General features: G+C 45.3%; 1 protein-coding gene across 1 annotated transcript; it reads left to right on the forward strand.

Annotated features, from left to right (window-relative positions):
* Window positions 1-1,656: 1,656 nt before the first annotated feature.
* EBPL (EBP like) lies at window positions 1,657-23,572 on the forward strand. Its single transcript, XM_082245391.1, has 4 exons — window positions 1,657-1,851; window positions 10,646-10,715; window positions 17,795-17,933; window positions 23,297-23,572. Exons 1-4 carry the CDS (start codon window positions 1,672-1,674, stop codon window positions 23,535-23,537), a joined length of 630 nt encoding a protein of 209 aa, XP_082101517.1. The 5' UTR covers window positions 1,657-1,671; the 3' UTR covers window positions 23,538-23,572.
* The last annotated feature ends 849 nt before the right edge of the window (window positions 23,573-24,421 follow it).

Below are 24,421 nucleotides of genomic sequence, written 5' to 3' on the forward strand. Positions count from 1 at the left end.
ATGGTGTGTGTGTGTGAATATGGTGTGTGTGTGTGAACATGGTGTGTGTGTGTGAACATGGTGTGTGTGAATATGGTGTGTGTGTGAATATGGTGTGTGTGTGAATATGGTGTGTGTGAATATGGTGTGTGTGTGAATATGGTGTGTGTGAATATGGTGTGTGTGTGAACATGGTGTGTGTATGAATGTGAATGTGTGTGTGTGAATATGGTGTGTGTGAATATGATGTGTGTGTGAATATGGTGTGTGAATATGATGTGTGTGTGAATATGGTGTGTGTGTGTGAATATGGTGTGTGTGTGTGTGTGTGTGTGTGTGTGTGTGTGTGAATATGGTGTGTGTGTGTGAATATGGTGTGTGTGTGTGTGTGTGTGTGTGAATATGATGTGTGTGTGAATATGATGTGTGTGTGAATATGGTGTGTGTGTGTGAACATGGTGTGTGTGAATATGGTGTGTGTGTGTGAATATGGTGTGTGTGTGTGAATATGGTGTGTGTGTGTGTGTGTGTGTGTGAATATGATGTGTGTGAATATGATGTGTGTGTGAACATGGTGTGTGTGTGAATATGGTGTGTGTGTGTGTGAACATGGTGTGTGTGAATATGGTGTGTGTGTGAATATGGTGTGTGTGTGTGTGTGAATATGATGTGTGTGTGAATATGATGTGTGTGTGAATATGGTGTGTGTGTGTGAATATGGTGTGTGTGTGTGAACATGGTGTGTGTGTGTGAACATGGTGTGTGTGAATATGGTGTGTGTGTGAATATGGTGTGTGTGAATATGGTGTGTGTGTGAGAATATGGTGTGTGTGTGAACATGGTGTGTGTATGAATGTGAATGTGTGTGTGTGAATATGGTGTGTGTGAATATGATGTGTGTGTGAATATGGTGTGTGAATATGATGTGTGTGTGAATATGGTGTGTGTGTGTGTGTGTGTGTGTGAATATGGTGTGTGTGTGTGTGTGTGTGTGTGTGTGTGTGTGTGTGTGTGTGTGTGTGAATATGGTGTGTGTGTGTGTGTGAATATGGTGTGTGTGTGTGAATATGGTGTGTGTGTGAATATGGTGTGTGTGTGTGTGTGTGTGTGTGTGTGTGTGTGTGAATATGATGTGTGTGAATATGATGTGTGTGTGAACATGGTGTGTGTGTGTGAATATGGTGGGTGTGTGAATATGGTGTGACATAAGAAATTGCACCCATTTTATTCTCCAGGGTGTGTGCTTTCACAAAATCTAGAATGTTTTGGGGCTTTTTTTGTACTCAGGGTGCTTTGGGGGTTTTATGATTTTTTATAACATGTGTAACCAAAAAGGAAACTCGGCTCGGGCAGTGAAAGGGTAAAAGGAACTCTTTATAAAAGTAAAAACATTCCTGAGCAGGAAGAAGCATGCAGCAAGTGAAGTCAGACCTCCTGCATGCTTGTCCCAGGTAGAAGGTGTTGCAGCCAGGCGGTTATCATCGGATTTCCCGAATAATCAGAAGATCTCAGTAATATCTCTCCAGCAGGCTGGCGGGTGGGCGTGGCCAAGAGCCGCGTTGATGAAGAGTGGGCGGGCTTTACATGGGGAGATCCTGAGATCAGTCGCTTTTCATTGGCTGAGATCTGGGGGGGTGTACACCGCCGTACAAGGCCCCGCCTCCAGCCCGGTGTGTAGAAGTATTGGCGGCTATGGCGGACGGAGCGGCTCCAGCATTGCTGAGCTCAGTGACCGTGTACTCCTTGGCGGCCTGTGCGGCACAGCTGGCTCTGGGCTATGTACTGGCACAGCGCCTGGGGAAGAGGAGCTCTGCGCTGGACAGATGGGTGCTGGTGTGGCTCTTCTATGATGCGATCGTACATTTCACGCTGGTGAGTACTAGAGACCCCGCCCACTAGGAGTGTCTGTGCATAGGAGCGCTAGAGACCCCGCCCACTGAGAATGTCTGCATAGGAGCACAGAAACCCCGCCCACTGGGAGTGTCTGTGCATAGGAGCGCCAGAGACCCCGCCCACTGAGGATGTCTGCATAGGCGCACCAGAGACCCCGCCCACTAGGAGTGTCTGTACATAGGAGCGCTAGAGACCCCGCCCACTGAGAATGTCTGCATAGGAGCACCAGAGACCCCGCCCACTGGGAGTGTCTGTGCATAGGAGCGCCAGAGACCCCGCCCAGTGGGAGTGTCTGTGCATAGGAGCGCCAGAGACCCCGCCCACTGGGAGTGTCAGTTCATAGGAGCGCTAGAGATCCTGCCCACTGGGAGTGTCTGCATAGGAGCGCTAGAGACCCCGCCCACTAGGAGAGTCTGTGCATAGGAACGCTAGAGACCCCGCCCAGTGGGAGTGTCTGTGCATAGAAGCACTAGAGACCCCACCCACTGAGAGTGTCTGTACATAGGAGCACTAGAGATCCCGCCCACTGAGAGTGTCTGTACATAGGAGCACTAGAGATCCCGCCCACCGAGAGTGTCTGTGCATAGAAGCACTAGAGACCCCGCCCACTGAGAGTGTCTGTACATAGGAGCACTAGAGACCCCACCCACTGAGAGTGTCTGTGCATAGGAGCGCTAGAGACCCCGCCCACTGAGAGTGTCTACATAGGAGCACTAGAGACCCCGCCCACTCGGAGTGTTTGTGCATAGGAGCGCTAGAGACCGTCCACTGAGTGTTTGTGCATAGGAGCACTAGAGACCCCGCCCACAGGGAGTGTTTGTGCATAGGAGCGCTAGAGACCCCAACAATTGTTGAACAACAGAGGGTGATGGTTTTGATTGACCCAAGTTGGTCGGTTGTGGTAGAAAACATTGATCACATAGCGATAGTTGATGGCGATTTTTCCCACCCGATTATAAGGGAGACAAGGGAGTGGGAGGCGGGGCCAAGCATACCATACCCTCCCCCCCCTTGGACCACACCAGCCATACATGCCCCCCCCGGTCGGCAGGCGGCAGCGGCTTCTCCTCAGTGTTCTGCATCTCCTCCTTGACCAACGGCGTGGCTTCTCCTTCGGCCAATCGGGAAATGGGTCTCAGGACCCGCTTCCTGATTGGTCAGGAGGAGGATCTGTGTGACAATAGCAAATATTGATTCTCTATGGTCACACAACTGGGTGGGCTCAGGGTGCAGTGCTCTGCGCCTCGAGCCCACACTTTTTTGAAGCCTATTTGAGCCTCTGGCTCTGATCACGTGCTTCAATGGAATCCATGCGTCCAACACCCTGTATGTAAATTAGGGGGTTGGAAGCATGGATGGGGGGGCTGCGCCTCTGTGCCACCAATGGACGGGCCGCCACTGATTTTAGGTAAACTTGTATTTTGTAAGTAATAAACACGTCATACTTACCTCCTCCTCTTGGTTCTCCGACGGTGCTTCTGGCTCCTCCAGCGGCTTCCTATTGTGGCACATCTGTGGGCTTGATCCTGAGCCATGCTGCTTGTGTCCATAGACACAGAAAGCACAGCTTGGCCCCGCCTCCCACTCCCTTGTCACAGTATTTGATTGACAGCAGCGGGAGCTTGCTATCAATGTGCCCTGTGTAGGGAGAGAGGAGAGATCAGCGCTGGATGGAGATTGAGTTCAAGCAAGTACTCCACTTTTGTTAAGAAAAGAGCATTCCACCCTCTGGGTGATCTCTGTACATCGCAAGGATTATAACAAACTTTGTTGCAGATTCCTATCTTTTGTTATTCTTAGTGTCGGTTCACACTATGGCGATTCGACTTCGGTGGGCGACCTGTGAAGTCCCATGCACCGTGACTTCGGCGCGACTTGCACGGACTTTACATAATGGAAGTCAATGCAAGTCGCTCCGATGTCGCCCCGAAGTAGTAATGGAACTATTTTCTAAGTCGGAGCGACTTGAGTTGCTCCTATTAGAACGGTTCCCGTAGCACAGAATGGCCAGTCGCCTGACAAGTCGCGGTAGTGTGAACCGGTGTTCCGTGAGAAAACCATACCCTCGTCACTTCCGGTGCAGCTACGGAGGGTATGGATTTCTCACGGTAGTTAAACTTGCGGCGGTTAGATTAAAACAGCTCCTCTGCAACATAAATCATCTTCGCTCCATCCGCTGTCACTTCCCTCATCTCCGGTAATAAATATAAAAGCGCATCACGGAGCCGAGATCGCCGTCATTTACATCTCATACTCCCGCCGCCGCTTTTATTTTTATTAGGGGAGATCAGGGAAGTGACAGCGATAGGAGAGGAAATGTTTGATGTTGCAGCCGAACTGTTTTAATATACCCGGCGCAAGCATTAAATTACACACAGTCCCGTGATTTTTTCATGCCCTCCGAGCATGCGCACTTGTCACATTCTTTGATTGTCAATTAGGTATCCGGGGCTCTGAGCATGCGCACTGCTGCGCTGCTCAGCTGTTTCCCACAGGAAGTGACGAGGGTATGGTTTCTTCACGGGGTATGGTTTTTTAACGTTACACCGGGACTAAAGAAATAGATGTTTGTTTGTCTGTGTCCATGTGCGAAGTGACTCTGTATAGGAGTGGTTTTATAATTATCAGTCGGAACTGACCAAGCTCGGCTGTGTGAACCGACGTAACTGTACGGCGGTTCGCAGAAGCGCTCCCCCATTCGGCAGCAGGGAAGCCGATCCACGGGGCCGGAGGCCGTGATTGCCGCCAGGCACCCGCGATCACTCTCCGTGGAGAGGGAATGAGGGTCTGCTGTTGTAAACACAGCAGACCGTTGTTTTATCTGGAATTAACATAGAGCGCCTGTAATCCTCCTATATAGGATCACAGGTCTCTGTTGATCCCACAAGTCCATCCCCCATACAATTAGAAAACACCCCCTAGGCTCACACTCACCCTTTAATCGCCCCTGGGTTAACCTCTTCCCTGCCAGTGTCATTATTCCAGTAACAGTGCATATTTTTAGCACTGATTACTGTAGTAATGTCACTGGTTCCCCCAAAAGTGTCAAGAATGTCAGTTAGGGGTCCGATCTGTCCGCCGCAATGTCGCAGTCCCGGCAAAAAATCACAGATTGTCACCATTACTAGTAAAAAAATAAATAATTTTTTTTACCAAAAATATGTAGCCGAATACAACTAGCTAGAGGCATCACCCCGGTATAACACCGCAAAGTCAGCTGACGTACCCCTACGTTACTTTGCAGTAAGTGGTTAAGGACAGAGGAGCAAACATACCAACTCTACAGGATTGGCATAATCCATGTGTGTGTTTGCTGCACTTAAGTATGCAGCCAGTCCTTCCAGTAAGCCTTCAATCCTTATATTGGCTGAACATTTTCACACATATTAAGAATGGATCACTGGATGATTTGTGTGTGTGTTTTTTTTTTTTTTTAATAATACAGAAGGACTTTTCGGGACTACACATATATAGTTTTTTTTTATTTTATTATATTTTGCACATATCACACTGCTGCATATTTTATAATTATCAGTCAGCTGCTGCACCTGCAGGGCTCTAATAAGGAAACTTGCTGTGTCTGCATCCCTTGAGTTTGGGTTCACACTATGTGGAACACCGCATGTGATTCGCACAGAAATCGCACCGCATTCCTGTGCGCATGACATGCGATGTCTGGGCAGTGTGATTTGAACTATACATTTTGTATGACTTAAATCGCATTGCATCCGCACCACAATGGTGCAGGACCCTTTTTTTTTCCCACCTGAATGGCATTGCATGGGTTTTCACACCCATGCAGTGCGATTCTAGCAATTGCACTGCGTTTTGAGATCTGTTCAAGGTGTCATTAATCTAGTATTGACACCCGCAGCATATCGCATGGACGCCCTGCGATTGCTTTGCGATTTGGAGAAACGCAGCAAATCTTGTGCGTTTCCTGCATCGCATCAGTGTGAGCCAGGGATTAGATACGATTTCACTCTGAGAGTATCTCACCAAAAATAAAATTTTGTTGCAGGGGATGCCCAAAATCTGATTTGTATCTTAGTCCAGACTTCTGGGAAAATCAGTGAGCCATTAACACAAGCAGGAAATGACATATCTGGGGGGCGGTCTGTACACATTCTGTGTAAAGAAGGCCTCCAGGTAGCCATATGGCATTGTATTTTACAGAAAATGACAGAGCCGCTGATAACATTCAATTACAATATCATTTGTGTCTCAATTGTATATGCTATACTAGTTTCTTTTTATTTGTTCTTTTTTTTTTTTTCTTTTTTTTTTTCACAAAAGTGGAGTCTCCCATTTAATGCAGAAAATGCTTTAAGGTAAAAAAAAAAAACAACCTTATGCCTTTAGAACTATTTTAACACTTTACAGCAGCTATATGTACGGCATATATACAGGAGGGAGGGTTGACCTTAAAGACAAACTTCAGTCGCTCCAGGATTCAGAAACTCCCCTGCCCAGCGGATCCAGCATTCTTCTGCTGTGCTCCGATGATCAGGGGCAGCGGCCTGGGTCCTTTGCTGCCTTTCTGATTTTCCTCAGTCCTCAGAAGCTGACTGCCCAACAGGGTAGTGGCAGTGCACAGAGACTAATGGGCCATACACACTATACATTGTCTTTAGATTTACCAAAACCATATAATATGAGGTCAAATCTAAACACTGTCAATTTGTATGCAATCAGGCAGTCTCTTTCACTACATAGTTGAAGGTAAAGCCTCGTACACACGCACCGATTGTTGCCTGTAAATTTTCGGCCAATGTCCGATCGGCCGCTTGTCGGCTTGTTAGTATGATGCTTCCGACAACCGACTGCGACTTTTAGGCCGAACAAAATCTGGTGTGCAGGCTATAAAATTTTTGTTGGCCGTCAGCAGAACGGCCGATTTCCCGTCAGTCAGTACAGATTTCGGCAGACAAAAATGTGATGATCAAGACTGGGCATGCTCGGAGAAGAAAAAACACACGAAAAGTAGACCATCACATGACATCACTTCTGCAGTTGGTTGTTGTTGGCCGACAAAATTCGTGTGCAGTCTAGAGCACATTTCAACCAACACAACAACACTGGACAAAAGACGGCCGATCGGTCGGCCAACAATCGGTGCGTGTGTACGAGGCTTAAAGCTAAAGGAAATCTAACAACAAATGTTATATAGTGTGTATCCAATGAAGTTCCACTTTGACCCCTAGCCACTGCATACACAGATGCAGCTCAGAAAAACTAGAATATCATCAAAAAGTTAATTTATTTCAGTAATTCAATTAAAAAAGTGTAACTCCTATATTATATAGATTCATTACATACAGAGTGATACATTTCAAGCATTTCTTTATTTTAATTTCGATGATTATGGCTTACAGCTAGTAAAAACCCAAAATTCTGTATCTCAGAAAAGTAGAATATTGTGAAAAAGTTAAATATTGTAGACTCATGGTGTCCCATCCAAACAGCCAATTAGCCCTAAACACCTGCAAAGGTTTCCTGAGCCTTTATGTGGTCTCTCAGTTTGGTTCAGTAGGTTACACAATCCTGGGGAAGACTGCTGACGTGACAGTTGTCTAGAAGACAGTCATTGACACCCTCCATAAGGAATGTAAGTCACAAAAGGTCATTGCTAAAGAAGCTGGCTATTCACAGAGTGCTGTATCCAAGCATAGTAATGGAAAGTTGAGTGGAAGGAAAAAGCGTGGTAGAAAAAGGTGCACGAGCAACAGGGATAACTGCAGCCTTGAGGGAATTGTGAAGCAAAGGCCATTCAAGAATTTGGGGTTGATTCACAAGGAGTGGACTACAGCTGGTGTCAGTGCTTCAAGAGCCAACACACGCAGACATATCCGCACATGAGCTACAACTGTTGCTTGTGTCAAGCCATTCCTGAACCAGAGACGTCAGAAGTGTCTAACCTGGGCTAAGGAGAAAAAGGACTGGACTGTTGCTCAGTGGTCTAAAGTCCTCCTTTTCAGATGAAAGTAAAGTCTGCATTTTATTTGGAAATCAAGGTCCCAGAGTCTGGAGGAAGAGTGGAGAGACACAGAATCCAAGTTGCATGAGGTCCAGTGTAAAGTTTCCACAGTCAGTGATGATTTGGGGAGCCATGTCATCTGCTGGTGTTACATAGTCAGGTTGAAAAAAGACACAAGTCCATCTGGCTTAACCAATAAAAAATGAAGAAAACCCAACCATACAATTCCATATACGCAATCCTATACCCGCAGTTGATCCAGAGGAAGGCGAAAAACCCCAGCAAAGCATGATCCAATTTGCTACAGCAGGGGAAAAAAAAATTCCTTCCTGATCCCCCGAGAGGCAATCGGATATTCCCTGGATCAACTTTACCTATAAATATTAGTACCCATTTATATTATGTACACCTAGGATAGAATCCGGGCCTTTTTGAAAGCAATTTACTGAGCTGGACAGAACCACCTCTGGAGGGAGTCTATTCCACATTTTCACAGCTTTTATGGGGAAGAAACCTTTCCGCATTTGGAGAGGAAATCTCTTTTCCTCTAGACGTAAAGAGTGCCCCCTTGTCCTCTGTGATGACCTTAAAGTGACTATCTCAACAACAAGTTCACAATATGGACCCCTTATGTATTTATATATGTTGATCATACCCCCCTTAATCTCCTCTTCTCAAGAGAGAATAAATTCAGTTCCTCTAATCTTTCCTCATAGCTGAGCTTCTCCATGCCTCTTATCAGTTTGGCTGCCCTTCTCTGCACTTTCTCCAGTTGGCCCACTGTGTTTTATGAAAGTCCAAAGTCAGTGCAGCCCTCTAGCAGGAAATTCTAGAGCACTTCATGCTTCCCTCTGCTAACCAGCTTTAGGGAGATGCTGATTTCATTTTCCAGCAGGACTTGGCACCTGCCCACACTGCCAATAGTACCAATGCCTGGTTTAATGATAATGGTATCACTGTGCTTGACTGGCCAGCAAACTTGCCTGACCTAAACCCCATAGAGAATCTGTGGGGTATTGTAAAAAGGAAGATGAGAGACACCAGACCCAACAATGCAGACGAGCTGAAGGGCGCTATCAAAGCTACCTGGGCTTCTATAACACTTCAGCAGTGCCACAGGCTGATCGCCTCCATACCACGCCGCATTGATGCAGTAATTCATGCAAAAGGAGCCCCAACCAAGTATTGAGTACATACTATACTGTGCATGGACATACTTTTCAGTAAGCCAACATTTCTGTATTAAAATCTTTTTTTTGTTTTGTTTTGTTTTTTTTAAAGTGGTCTTCTGTAATATTCTAATTTTTTGAGATACTGAATTTTGGGTTTTCAATATACTATAGCCATAATCATCAACATAAAAATAAATAAATGCTTGAAATATATTACTATGTGTGTAATGAGTTTGTATAGTATGAATTTCACTTTTTTTAATTAAATTACTGAAATAAATTTACTGTTTAACCACTTTACAACCGGAGGATTTTGCTGTCTTCCGTCCAGGCCACTTTTTGCGATTCGGCGCTGTGCGACTTCAACTGACAATTGCGCGGTCGTGCGACGCCGTACCCAAACGAAATTTACGTCCTTTTTCTCCCACAAACAGAGCTTTCTTTTGGTGGTATTTGATCACCTGTGCGATTTTTACTTTTTGCGCTATAAACAAAAAAAGAGCGTTTATTTTGAAAAAATAACAATATTTTTCACATTTTTTTATATGAAATTCCCCCCAAAAAAGATGTAAAAACCAATTTTTTTAAAAGTTTTTGGCCAATTTGTTTTATGCTACATATGTTTGGTAAAAAAAATCGCAATAAGCGTATTTTGATTGGTTTGCGCAAAAGTTATTGCGTTTACTAACAAAGGGAAAGATTTCTGTCATTTTTGGTGTTTTTTTTTTAACGCGTAATGGCGGCGATCTGCGATTTTTTTTTTGCGGGACTGCGACATTGCGGCGGACAGACCGGACCCCTGACTGACATTTTTGACACTTTTGGGGGTACCAGTGACATTACTGCAGTAATCAGTGCTATATATATGCACTGTTACTGTAAAAATGACACTGGCAGGGAAGGGGTTAATTTTATTGGAGAGGGAGGGGTTAATGTATGCCTGGTGCTTACTGACGTGTAGGGGGGGAGGTGACTATGTGATTCATGGACAGATCGGATGTCCAGCTATGCTGAACAGTCCGATCTGTCACTCCCTGTCACTATGGAGATCCGCCCGCTGTGTTTACACACAGCGGGCGGATCTCCAGACTCGATCCCCGACGATCGGGTAAGAGCAGCGGCGATTGCCGCTGCTCCTCCCCTGGCCCGACTCCCGCTGTGAATGAAAACAGCGGGAGCGAGCCTCCGGCGGCGCGCAAGCGCCGCCCAGAAGGGGAGGAGTCCAGTCACGTTAATACTACGTGACTGGACGGGAACGAGCCACTCTGCCGCAGTAGTATTACCGTGAGCGGTAGTAGAGTGGTTAATGATATTCTAATGTTTGGAGATGCACCTGTAGGCTTGGCTTGTTCTGGGGTGCATTTCATTGGCGCCTTAAGAACTGTGACCTGTCACGGACAGTTCACGGTCAACTACCAACCGTCAGGAGCTGGTAGGACGGCTCACAACGATGTTGGCGCTGTGCAGCCAATCCTATTCAGGAGCCCCTCTTATCGGCCTCAGGGGTCATGGCCCATTTAAAGTGGCACTTATTGCCAGGGGTTACTAAAGGGAAATATTCTGGAAGATTGCATCACTTATTCCTAATCTAGGTTCTAATTGGTTTGATATGTGTTGTTTGTAGGAGGGACCTTTTGTTTACATGTCTCTAGTGGGAACAGTGGCCACATCGGAGGGAGCATTGGCTGCATTGTGTAAGTATGGTTCTTATGTATTTATTTATTACAGGTATTTATATCGCTACAACAATGTACAAAGCGCTTTACATACTGTACATTTACAATTACCAACAATTTGCAGGTCTTATTAAATATGCTATTTTTTTAAATATATCCTTTTATATAGATCTAACCATTTGATAACTAAACAATGCCTTTTCTGCATCCATCTTGTTCTATCACTGTTTCCCCTTAAATAAAATTTAAAATTGCATTCAATTAGAGTAATCACTACAATAGTAGATGCTTAGAGGCAACCTGTACCCTTTTTTTTTTATTTATTTTTTTATTACAGAGCTTCCTTTTTTAAAAACCTTATTTCCTGACACAAGTATGACAGCATACACATATGGGTATAGGCTCCACCCCTCGCCCAATCAGGACTGGTTATACTATATAAATAAGTCGCCTCCCCCAAGGCGGTATTCTTTTTACTCCTCAAATGCTCAACCAGTTATTACTATGGAAAGAAGATTTTTATTTTTGCCCTAGCCAGCCGCACAGGGTCAGCCTCTCCTGTGTTGAAGTTCCCTCTGTTCGGCCTTATGAGGGAAGCCTCCCACAGGTCCGGGCAATGGGGGTAGAATACTGGTCTCTGGGGACAGGTAGGTAACTCCTCCGGTGACATGGGTTTCTCTCTCCTTCTTCCTGGCTCTCCATGGCTGTAAGGTTCCCTCAGGCTGCTGGGGTCATGGATGCACTGTTTGGGGGTGAAATACCAGGCAGATAGCAGAGAAATGACTGGCAGGGCGGCTCCCCTTTTCCAAAATGGTGTCCAGTGACTTCCGGCAGCCGTGCTGCAGACTGCGCTATCCAAAATGGCGCCCAGCAAACTTCCGGTCAGCAGAGGTGCACCAAGATGGTGCCGGGTAACTTCCGGTTCGCCGTAGGCAGACAAGAAGCTCTAGAAGATGCTCAGGCAGCAATTGAGGGACACCTGGAGAGTGGGCAGGCCCCCCTCTCCCCCCCCCCCCCCTTATAGTGGAGAGTATGAGACAAGCCAGGTGCACAATACAGGAGAAGTTGCAAGCAGCGGAGGCCAGGTAAGGGGAGAGGATCCAGGGTTGCTGGGTGGCATGAAATGTGTGGTATGCAGGTTATAAGAATCTTCCTTGTTTGAACAGATTGTGCCTGTCCTTGTGCCGTTCCTGTTCAGAGCTCCTGTGGAGGTAACACATCTCCTATTGATTACATGCAGGAGTGGAGATAGTGTGTTTTAGTACAATCTTTTGTTGCAGATTCTTAAAGGGTATACCATAAGCTCTCCCAGAGACCAGCCACACAATATAAGGTGAGGATCAGGTAAGTAGGTATTAAGTCAATTAAAAGAGAGCACATGGCTAATGAAATGTAAATCTTTCTAGCCCTCACCGCCAGCACCGTTCCCCCAAGATGTGCAGACTGAAGCCTTCTATGCAAGCCATTCAAAAGCCTGCCAAGAAGGCTGGTAAGCAATGGTAGAGACACAGGCTGAGGAAGGGGCGGAGGATCAATGTTTGGGCTACGGCCTAAAGGCATTACCTAGGAAGATATTATGTGGGTCTTGTCTGCTAGAAGCAGCAGCAGATAAGGAAGCGGAAAAGGCAGGTATGATCTCCCTAATTAAACAGTTAAAGATTCCCTACACAAAATGGCGGTCAAAACCAGCCAACCAGAGACAGCAGGGCCAGCCCACCATTAGCTCAGAGAAGCTCTTTTAATGGAACCATTACCAGTGTCGGGCTCAGGAGATGAGTCCGTGATAGAAGAGGAGATTCAACTTCGCATTAGTGCAGCCCCTGGTAGGAGCAATAAGAGAAGCTCTTGAATGGGAGGAGGAAATCACAGAACCCGCAAAAACTAGAAAATATTATCCACAATTAAAAAGGTCGGTACTCTCATTTCTGTTTCTTTAAGAAGTGAAAGATCTTATTTTTGATGAATAGAAGACGGACAGAAAACCTTCCTGATCCAACAGATTTGAGAAAATGTATCCCTTCAAGGAAGAAGTCCATGCACTGGAGGTGCCCCCACTAGTGGATGAAGCTGTCATTATACTGGCCAGACCTAGTTACATAGTTAGTCAGGTTGAAAAAAGACACAAGTCCATCCGGTTCAACCATAAAAAAAAAAAAAACAGTATTGAAAATCCTACCATACAATCCCATATACACAATCCTATATATATGTTGATCCAGAGGAAGGTGAAAATAAACCCCAGTTAAGCATGATCGAATTTGCTACAGCAGGGGAAAAAAAAATCCTTCCTGATCCCCCGAGAGGCAATCGGATATTCCCTGGATCAACTTTACCTAAAAAAATTTTTAGTACCCATTTATATTATGTACATCTAGGAAAGAATCCAGGCCTTTTTTAAAGCAATCTAGTGAGCTGGCCAGAACCATCTCTGGAGGGAGTCTATTCCACATTTTCACAGCTCTTATGGTGAAGAAACCTTTCCGTATTTGGAGACGAAATCTGTTTTCCTATAGACGTAAAGAGTGCCCCCTTGTCCTCTGTGTTGACCTTAAAGCGGAGTTCCACCTAAAACAAAAAAAAAATGACATAAAAATACCCCCGGGACAGTCAGGGCTAGTGCATTCCACAATGGATAGCCTCTGAACTGTCCCAGGTTGCACTTACCTTTTTAGAAGAAATACTTACCTTGAAAATGTCTTGTCCAGCGCTGCCATCTCAGGTGTGGGCAGCTGAAAAGAGCGCGATCCTCTTCTGCATCCCTTTTCCGTCCTCTTCGGTCCCACGATGCACTGCATCGGGCCCGCCGTCAATTCTGGGGCTGCAGCGTTATCCCTGCACAGCTTCTGGGCATGCCCAGAAGCTGTTTAGCAAGGAATGACGCGCCTGCACCGGAACTGACGTCGGGGGCCCGTGCAGGCGCATTGATTCCTGGGAGCGATGTTGTTCAGCTCCCAGCAATCATTGCAAGCCAGGAAGTGATGGCGGCGGCCGTGGCCGCAGAGGGAGGAAGAGGAAGTAAGGTAAGTATATTTTCTTCTAAAACACGGTAAGTGAAAAAAAAAAATTGCGATTATCCATTTGTTTTTCAGGTGACCCGGAGCAAGAAGATGGACCGAAGTTCAATTTTAGGGTGGAACTCCACTTTAAAGTGAACAACTCAAACCCAAGTTCACTATATGGACCCCTTATGTATTTATACATGTTGATCATATCCCCCCTTAATCTCCTCTTCTCAAGAGAATAAATTCAGTTCCTCTAATCTTTTCTCATGCCTCTTATCAGTTTGGTTGCCCTTCTCTGCACTTTCTCCAGTTCCCCAAAACTGAACTGCATATTCCAGAGGAGGTCTTACTAATGATTTGTACAGGGGCAAAATTATATCTCTCTCTCTCTGGAGTCCATGCCTCTGTTAATACAAGAAAGGACTTTGCTTGCTTTGGAAACAGCAGCTTTGCATTGCATGCTATTATTAAGCTTATGATCTACCAGAACACCCAGATCCTTCTCCGCTATGGATTCCCCCAGTTCTACTCCACCTAGTATGTATGATGCATGCATATTCTTAGCCCCCAATTGCATAACTTTACATTTATCAACATTAAACCTCCTTTAGAACAAACATAGATACCAGAAGAGGGTGGAAGAACCCCCAGACATCAGTGGCTCGGTTGAACAAATCAAGACAGAGCACGACACAGAAACCCTTTTGGAGGTCCCTCCGTCCAGATTGGTCCAGTTGGTACCCAACTATGCCACTTTGTGCTGGTCTGGAAATCAAGCACCCTTGGACCATATATATAATCCAGGAAGGTTATCACTTGGAGTTTGTGCCCCCCATCCCCCCGAGGTTCCCCGCTTTTCCTGCACAAAGCTCCCTCCGTGTCAACAGAAGATACAGATAATCTTTGAATATGTCCAATGGCTCCTGCAAAAAAGAGCCATAGAACTAGTCCCAATGCGAGAAAGACATCAAGGATTCTATTCTCCTCTTTTCTTAAAGAAAAAAACAGGCGATCTAAGACCAGTATTAGACCTTCGGAAGTTGAACATGTACATCCAAGTGCAAAGCTTTCAAATAGAGTCGCTGCAGTCAGTCATACAAACCATCAGACAGGGGGAGTGAATGTCTTCCTTAGATTTGAAAGATGCTCACTTACATGTCCCAGTTCATCAACAATGTCACAAATATTTACGCTTTGCGATAATGGAATACAATTTTCAATTCATCTGCCTACCATTTGGCCTGTCAACCTCACTGAGGATATTCTCCAAGGTGCTACTCTCGGTCATAGCCATGTTGCGCAGACGAGGCCTACAAGTGTTCCACTATTTGGACGATGTCCTCCTAGTAGCCCGAAACCCACAAATCCTGACAGAACATCTGGAGATTATGGTCCAAACCCTACTGAGCCTAGAATGAATAATTACCTGGCAAAAGAGTCAACCAGTGCCCACACAGGGAATGCTGTTTCTGGGGGCAATCCTAGATACCTGCAGGAACACAGGCAATGGTGCTTGTCTCTCAAGCTAGAAAACTAGCAGATATGGTGGGCCCACTGGTGGATGAGGACCTTCCAGGTCGAATTCCTGAGACAATGGAAGAGCCGCTCCTTGCGTCAACGAATCAGAGTGTCCCCAGCGATGAAGCGTTCCCTCCATTGGTGGCAGAAACCAACCAATTTGTCAAATTGCCACCAGCTCAACCCACCGACACCAGTAGTGATTACATCGGATGCATCAGCAGTAGGCTGGGGAGCACATGGCAGCAGGCATCTAGCCCAGAGCCAGTGGAGAAGCAGACAGAAGAAAGTCTTCAATGTATTAGAACTGAAGGCAGCCTTCCAAGCTCTAAAAGCATTCCAAGACCAAGTCAGAGGGACCAGTGTAATACTCCAGATGGACAACAGGGCAATGGTTGCCTATGTATGCCGCCAAGGAGGAACGAGGAGTCGAGCACTCCTAGCGGAGGTCGTGCCCATTTTTAACTAGGCTCCACAGAATGTGTCAAGTCTATCAGCCACATACATCCCAACTGAACAGAATTACTTGGTGGATGCATTGAGCCGAAAAACGTTGGACAACAAGGAATGGGCACTAAATCGGTCAGTGGATTTGCAGTCGGTCAGTGATGCCATTAAGTCGAGCTCTGGATGACCCCACTAACAGGAAATGCAGACGTTTCTTAGCAAGGGCGAAATGCTCACAGGCGGAAGCAGTGGATGCACTCAGCTCTGAGTGGATCTGTACCCTAGCATATGTATTCCCACCAATTTCTATAATTCCCAGGTTACTCAACAGAATACACAAACACCAAGAGGTGATGATAGCAATCATTCCCTGTTGGCCCCACAGGCCATGGTTCCCACTACTACAGGCTTTAGCGTTGGAACTCCCAATCCTACTACCCGGGATACCTGATCTCTTCCAGCAAGGTCAATTGTGTCAGCCGAATCCTACCAGGCTTGCAGCATGGAGATTAAGAGAAGGCTAGGGGAGGCAGGTTGCTCGGCCTCGGTTATCAAAACCTTGCTGAAAGCAACAGCGGCAACAACGAACAGTACCTACTCGAGGATATGGGAAATGTTTGCCACCTTCTCCGAGTCTAGAGGATTCGACCCATTAGTGCCACGGGAATCACAGGTGTTCGAATTCCTTCAAACAGGCCTTGAAATAGGCCTACAGGCAAACACACTCAGAGTTTAAGTCTCAGCCCTTTTGGCCTTGTCAGGGGTAAGATGGGCTACCCAGCAGTTAGTACGCCAATTCCTGAAATCTTGCAGTAGAGTTCGTCCTCAAAGAAGGTTGTTTGTTGCTCCATGGGACTTACAGGTGGTAGTACAGATGGTGTCCCAACCTTCTTTTTCAGGTGACAAAGCAACCTCATTGTGGAATATAACAATGAAAGCAGTTTTCCTCACTGTCATTACATCAGGAAAAAGAATATCGTATATATTCGGGTCTTAGGATACAAACTATTGTTGCCACTTACCGGATAGAGTGATATTAAGATAGAACTCTGCCACAACATCTGCCTAAGATAAACAAGCCATTTAATTGGAAACAAGACCTCGTTCTCCCAACAATACAGAAAGACCCATCTAATCAGACGCATGAGTTAGATGTCTGGTCTATCTTGGAAGTATACATGCAGAGAACAGCCTCTTTCAGAAGAACAGAAAACCTGTTCGTCATCACAGGTGGGACATGAAAAGGGCTAGCAGCATCTACCAGAACACTGGCGTTATGGCTGGTCAAGACCATAAAGCGGGCTTATGAGGCAAGAAGTTTAGAACCTCCAACCAGTGTGAGAGCTCACTCGACGAGAAGCCTGGTGGCATCCTGGGCAGAATTTTCGGTTTTGTTACTGTCATGCTGCTCTAATAGCTTCAGTGCTTTTTGAGTGTCTGACCTGGAACAGGTAAGATGCTCCAGAATAGGAACTCTGTTTTTTACTGGTCTGCGCTTGTTCCAGATCAGTGACTCCAAAGTTGTTAAATACTCTGAATCAGCATGATAGCCAGACAGCTAGCAATTACATTTGAAGTTAAAGTGGTGGTATGGACAAGGCATATCCCTCTATAGTGTGTGTACTTGTCGCAATTAAGAGCACTAAGTGTCATTTCTGTCTGCTGCTTTGTTCCTCTGCTGTCGGCATGAATCACATCGGACAAGTTTTCCTGACACCAGGAGAAAAAAGGTGACAGGGGCGGGATCTCCAACTGATTGACAGCCTCAGCTCTGTTCCTGTGTGAAGGGGGGAGGGATGTCCCTTCCCTCCATTTAGCTATCATAGCTCTCCTCACTGAGCTCTGCAGAGTGTAACTTCAGCTTTCCACCCCCTTTTTTCTGAACTCTCAGATAAGCTTTAAAATTCAGCACTTTGAACGGGTGTAAAGAAAAACGGGCTGCAGATAGACAGGTACACCTCATGTAGGAGGGTTTGTTTAATCTCTTTGTATCACTTGAGGCCAGTCACTTCACTGGGTATACATATGGGTTTACAACCACTTTTAGCATTGACAGCCTTTTCAGTTTAACTAGTCTTAGTTACACTTTATATTCCTTCCAGCAGATGACGTTCTCTTTTTATTTTCCAGGGAAGGAGTATGGGAAAGCAGATGAGCGTTGGCTGCACTCAGACCCCACCGTTGTATCTCTGGAAATCCTCACTGTAGTTGTAGATGGTTTGTTGGCTGTTGCATTGATTTATGCCATTGTGAAGGATAAGTATTACAGGTGAGTGCTGATCAGTGCGCCAAACTTTGCAGTTCTCTTACATTACTCTTCCCAGGCACATATTTTGGAGTCTTTCTTGGTGCTTGATATGCAATAGTCTTATTAAACGGGTTTAAAACATTGCTTTGTGTGAGTCGTGACACAAGCAAAGATCAGGGCAGGTGGCTAAAAACCAAACCGTAACCATAATCGCAACACGACTCATAGAGCAAGTTCTAAAGTGTTGAAAAAGTCCAGTAGGAATGTTTTTAATAAGCGACTGTCCCAGTGCACTGAGCAGAATTTACATTTGCTAGCTGATGATGCCCTTTTTCTTACTTTTCAGGAGAGGTCAGGAGAATCATTTGGTGGTCCAGTTGTGTTTTTTTTTTTTTCTTTTTTAACCACTTGCTCTTTTTACACAATGAGAGCTTTCTTTTGGTGGTATTTAATCACCATTGGGTTTTTTTATTTTTTGCTAAAGAAACAAAAAAGAAAAAAATTTGATGTGCACTGATGAGGCTGTACTGATGGGCACTGATGAGGCTGCACTGATAGGTGACACTGATGATGAGGCACTGGTGGGCACTGATTAGCAACATTGATAGGCACTGATTAGCATCACTGGTGGACACTGTTTGCACCGATGTCCCTGTAACAGAAGCCAGTTACCAGCTTTCTTCTTTTCTCCTCACGCTATCAGCATGAGGATAAAAAAGGATGATAACTGACTTCTGTTTTCTTCTGTGATCAGCTGTAATTGGCTCTGTAAGCCCACGCTGTAGCCATCTTTGGGCTATAGCGCGGGCCGAACGTGGTTAAGGAAAGTATTATTTGCCAACCAATTGAATGCCTCCAAATTCTATGCATTTTCATTTTTCAAAACTACATAGCACTATAAAAGCCCCCAAAATCCAGACACCTGTGGTATGCAAAACTCACTCGCCTGAACTCACCTGTTTACAAGTAGAAAAGGGTCAGGATTCTGGAACAACCAACTGTGCCTTCTCCCATCTAGCGTCCAACCTTTCCATTACCCTGCGCAGATGCCCACTCGCCAGAATTATGACAGTGCAGTTTTCACAAATTAAGAAAAAATCTGAATTTTTAAATAACCAACCATGCCTTCTCCGTTAAGCTTCCAAACTCTGACCAGAATTATATAAGGCACTAAACACATCAAAGAACAATCCCTATACCAGGAGCGTATAATGAAATCAGTGGGCACATGAGCAAAATAAAAAAGTGGTCCCTAGACATTGTAAAAAAGATCAAATGTGTGGCGCGCCACTGCAAAATGTGGGCGTGGTATAAATTGCGCTCAATATAGGGCGAGTTGGGGGATGAGCCGATGTAGACAATAAAAGTACAGTTGTTAGGTGTGGGCAGGCTAGACTTCTCTGAAGAGAAAAGTTTTCAGGGATCGTCTGAAGGTGGATAGAGCTGGAGATAGACAGATTGGGGTAGGGAATTCCAAAGGATAGAAGAGGCTCGGGAGGAGGTGACAAGGGAACTTGAGAGCAGGAGGTCTTGGGAGGAACAAAGAGGACAATTTGGTTAGTATTTTGAGACGAAATTAATAATGTAGCTGGGGCTGGGTTGTGGATGGCTTTGTAATGTATTGTTAGTATCTTGAATTTAATTTGGCTGCCATTCACCCAACAATGGAGGGATTGGCAGAGAGGGGTAGCAGACTCTGAGCGGTTTGTAAGGGATGAGTTTGGCAGCAGCATTCATGATGGACTGAATAGGAGATAGTCTTTTTAAAGGTAAACCAATGAGGAGGGAGTTGAAGTAGTTGAGGCGAGCGATAACCAGGGAGTGAATTAGTTTTGTGGTGTCATTGGTTAGGAAGGGGTGTATTTTGGAGATGTTGCAGGGGTTGAGGCAGTAAGCTTTGGAAAGTGAATGAATGTGGGGCCAAAAAGAGAGTTCAGAGTCCAGGATTACACTTAGCACCCTGGCATGCAGGGATGGGTTGATGGTTGTGCCATTGATCTTGACAAAGAAGTCAGGGGAAGGGGTACGTGGGGGAGGAAACATTATGAGCTCTGATTTGGACAGGTTGAGTTTGAGAAAGTGGTGTGACATCCAGACTGATATGTCTGTTAGTAAGTTGGTGATGTGTGAGGAGACTGATGGAGTGAGCTGAGGGGTAGAGAGACTGATTTGGGTGATGTCAGCGTAGAAATGATATTGAAAGCCATGAGAGGCTATCAGCTGACCGGGGGGAGGTGAAGATCGAGAATAGAAGAGGTCAAAGAACAGAACCTTGGGGCACCCTGATGGCGAAAGGAAGAGGAGAGGAGGAAGTAGAATTGTAAGTGACAGTGAAGGTTTGGTAGGATAGGTAGAATGAGAGCTGACAAAGAGCAGAGAGTGCGGGATTGTAGTTTTTTGGGTTGGAGGGGGTGGTCAATCATATTAAAGGCAGCCAAAAGGTCCAGGAGTAGGAGTAGAGTAGAGCCCTGCGCGGGACTGTTTTATTAAGCCCGCTCCGCAGAATGTATGACCAGGACCGCTCGCACCCGCAATGTTTGTGTTCCACTCCCGCCCGCACCCGCAATGTTTGTGTCCACTCCTGCAGTTTTGCCCTATACTCCCTGTACAAGACTACCCCCTCTTCTGAGGCAACACCATTTCATAACATCAGTGGAGCCATCACGTCCCTAATAAATATTTTAGCCCGCTGGATGTGCCCTAATATGTACTGTAGCTTCTGCTACATACAGAACTTCTCTATTAATAGTTTAGCCCGCTGGATGTGTATACAGTAAGTTTTGGCTTCTTACAGAACATCCCTGTGCTGTAATACTCTATGTACCACGCTACGCCAATCACGGAAAGCTGTGTATTCTATTATTGCATGCAAAGCCTGCTCGGATTGGCAAAGGTTGTATAAGCCCGCCTCTTTGACTCAGCCAATCCGAGCAGGCTTTGTATGCATTAATAGAATACACCGCTTGCCGTGATTGGCTCAGCAAGGAACATAGAGTATTACAGCACAGGAACGTTCTGTAAGTTGCCAAAGGTACTGTACACAGATCCAGTGGGCTAACATTTTTAATAGGGATATTCTGTAACTAGCTGAAGCTACAGTACCTGACAACCCCGATTTTTGGGGTATATTTTTTTTATTATAAAAAAGCCGTCTTCTACGCCGAAAAATATGTTACACTAAATTGCACCGTTCCCCGCGGATCTCCGCAAAATTTTTTGACTGCCCGCAAACCAAATGCAGCCCTCTAATACTGAGTAATGTCTTTTTTTTTTTTTTGCTGTTAGTAAGTCGTTTGTGAGTTTTAGGAGAGGAGTTTCTGTGGAGTGTTGAGGGCGAAAACTGGACTGAAGGGGATCAAGGTTATTCTTAGTGAGGTGGTCACCCAGTTTGTTGTAGACCACGTGTTCAAGGAGTTTAGCGGAAAAGGGGAGCAAGGAGATGAGGTGTAGGTTGTTAGAATCGGTGGGGTCCAAGGAAGACTTTTTAAGTATGGGTGTAACAAGTGCATGTTTTAAAGAGTTTGCGAAGATGCCAGAAGAACGATTGAAGATGTGGGTTAGAGAGTGTAGGATAGAGTCAGGGGGTGACCGCAGTATTTGAGAGGGAACTGGGTCCAGGCGACATGTGGCTAGGTGGGCGTTAAAAAAATGTTTTAGCAACCTTGCCTATAGTAGAAGGGTTGAATAAGGGAAGTGTTGATTGTACCTGTGGACATGGGTTGGAAATCTGTAGAGGGGAGATTATCACAAATTGAATCAATCTTATTGTTGAAGTGATGTGCAGGAGAAGAGTGCAAGAGTGTACAGCGGTGGTTAGTATTTGCAGGATGGTGTCAGAATTTTTTTATTTTTAATTAATTTTTTTTATATAATTGAAGGGGGGGGAGCAGTGGACGGTGTCAGTAGGGCAGTGGACGGTACCAGTGGAGCAGTGGATGGTGCCAGTAGTTTATTTTAATTTATTTCATGTTTTTTACAATGCAATTTTTTTTTTTTTTTTTTTTTTTAATTTCTTTGCAATTTAAATTTTTTTTTATTTATTGCAATTTTATTTTCTCAGCCCCTTTGGTGGGCTTTGGTGAGATATCAGGGGTCTAAACAGACACCTGACATCTCTCCTTTGGACAGCGATTCCCCAGTCCCTTTCTCTGTAGCCTCAGCTGCACTAAAGATGAATGAACAGGAGACAGGGGCTGCTGTTCATTCATAAACTGAGGCATAGTAAACACAGTTTACTATGCTCAGTTATCAAAGGACACAGGAGCAATCTTTGGCGATCGCTCACTGTGTCCAGTTAAGAAAAGGAAGGGGCCGGTAAATGACAGGTTTACCAGCCCCTTCCTCCGCTCTCCATCCTGACATCCCCCACAGCAGCTGGTTGTGGAGGAGAGGAGGGAAGTTTGCAAGCACCAATCTCCCTGTATAGCTGACAGCCATTGGAGGGAGAGGAGGAGAAGCGGTTGTCACCTGCTTCATTGAAAGCTATACAGGGAGATCGGGGCTTGAAACTACATATTCTGGATGGACCCTCTACACACTGCTATACACCCTTTCCAGCAAACTATGCAATGAAAAACAGGGTTTTTTAGTTGACACATATTGCAATACATGCTTAAAGAGGTTGTAAACCCCTTTTGTTTACATTTACCTATAGGTAAGCCTACATTAAGGCTTACCTATAGGTGCTATAAATATCTCCTAAACTTGCACCGTTTATGAGATATTTACAGTGTATGCAGCCGATGCCGTCATCGGCGCATGCGCTCTGAAGGAACGGCCACCCGTGCCGTTCCTTCAGATCCCAGTGCCTTGAACGACGGCTCCCGCGCGCATGCGCAGGAGTGATGTAATCGCGCCCCCGGCCAATCAGATGGCCGGAGGACGAGATCCAGGAAGCAGGACGGCCGGACATGTCGGCCGTCCTGTTGGCACTGAGGGGGCTTCGTTTTTAGGCAAGTATTTCATAATGAGCTAGTATGCTATGCATACTAGCTCATTATGCCTTACAGGTTTCTTTTTTTTCTTTACATTTTTTAAACGGGTTTACTTCCTCTTTAAGCTAGCCAACTGCGTCAAAGTTTAGCACTTTAGCCCCCTTTAGCACCTGATAGTTTAAATACATGTGCAAAGTTATTGGGATTTGAGCACAGGTATGTCTTTTCTCAGGGCTTTAATCTGTCTCCCCTCGCCGGACAGACCATCCCCCACTGTCAACTAGAGACGAAGTTAAACAAAATAAAAATGTTTTACTTTAAAAAACCTTAATATGGGTGAATGTAATGTGCTGAATGTAGTTAACCGTAACATTTGGGAGATGATGTTTTTGTGAATAATGTATGGCATTGATATGTCTTATAATTTCTTATATTCCTTTGGTGTTTCAGGCACTTTCTACAAATCACACTATGTGTATGTGAATTGTATGGAGGATGGATGACATTTTGCCCAGAGTGGTTAACTGACAGCCCCAGCCTTAACACCTCCAACTGGCTCTATCTGTGGGTCTACTTGGTGTTCTTCAATGGTTTATGGGTGCTCATCCCTGGATTATTACTGTGGCAGTCCTGGCTGGAGCTGAAGAAACTTCATATTGGCAAAAGAAACCCTGCAAAGAAGTCTCGATAAAAAAATACAGCATTCTAAAAATGTTATGAGTTTTAATGAGTTAGTAATGATTTCCTGGTAATATTTTTTTTTTTTGAATAATGAAAGTAATTTTTATATTTTTTATAAACAATTTACAATGTCTTGGTATTCAGTGGTAATTGTTTTTCCAAATATGTTTCCTTTACAAAATAATCCACAGCAATGTAGTGACAGAACAAGATAGGGGCCTAAGCAGCAGAAATAGTTTCTTCAAACGCTTACTGGACTCAAAACTGTTATGAGAACAACACAGCTACACATAAAAGAAGTTTACTGATCTAGCTCTATATACAGTATTAAAGTCAGATTGTCACTTTGGCTTTTGTTTTGGGTGATTTTACCTCTAATCTGAAAACTGATCTCCAGCTTTTAGTGAAGTTTAAACAACTCGGTTGGACCAAGCTGGTCCAAATTAACTAATTAATTCACTAAGACAGTCAGTGGCTCTCAGGGCTGTATGGACTGTATTAGGGATCGACCGATATATCGAGGGCCGATCTGCACTTTCCTCGATATATCGGAATCGGCCACCTTGGTATTGCCGACATTTTGGGAAAGTGCTTGTACTGAAGTGATGCCTGCAGCTAGAGGCATCACCCTGGTGCCGACGGTCGACCGCCGTGTAAGGGCAACTGATGCGGCTCGCCCGGGTCTCCCGGCCCACCGGCCGCCGAAGACCCGATCTAAGCCGCATATGGCTCTGATCGGGTCTCCATGCAAAAACCCGGAAGTGGAGTCATGACATCCCTTCTGGATACTGGAAAAAATGACAGCATTCAAAACAGCCAAACTTGGCGTTTTGAATGCTTTTAAGTGCAGAGGAGGGGTTTGGTGTCTTTTAGACCCCCAGATCCCTCCACAAG

This window comes from Pelophylax lessonae (genome assembly GCF_965119305.1).
Source record: "Pelophylax lessonae genome assembly, chromosome: 2".
Taxonomy (NCBI): Eukaryota; Metazoa; Chordata; class Amphibia; order Anura; family Ranidae; genus Pelophylax; species Pelophylax lessonae.

Coding starts and splice junctions, on each gene's coding strand:
- EBPL (XM_082245391.1), top strand. CDS start 1,672: ATGGCGGACGGAGCGGCTCCAGCATTGCTGAGCTCAGTGACCGTGTAC. Junction 1,852..10,645: donor CGATCGTACATTTCACGCTG/GTGAGTACTAGA, acceptor TGTTGTTTGTAG/GAGGGACCTTTTGTTTACAT. Junction 17,934..23,296: donor GTGAAGGATAAGTATTACAG/GTGAGTGCTGAT, acceptor TTGGTGTTTCAG/GCACTTTCTACAAATCACAC.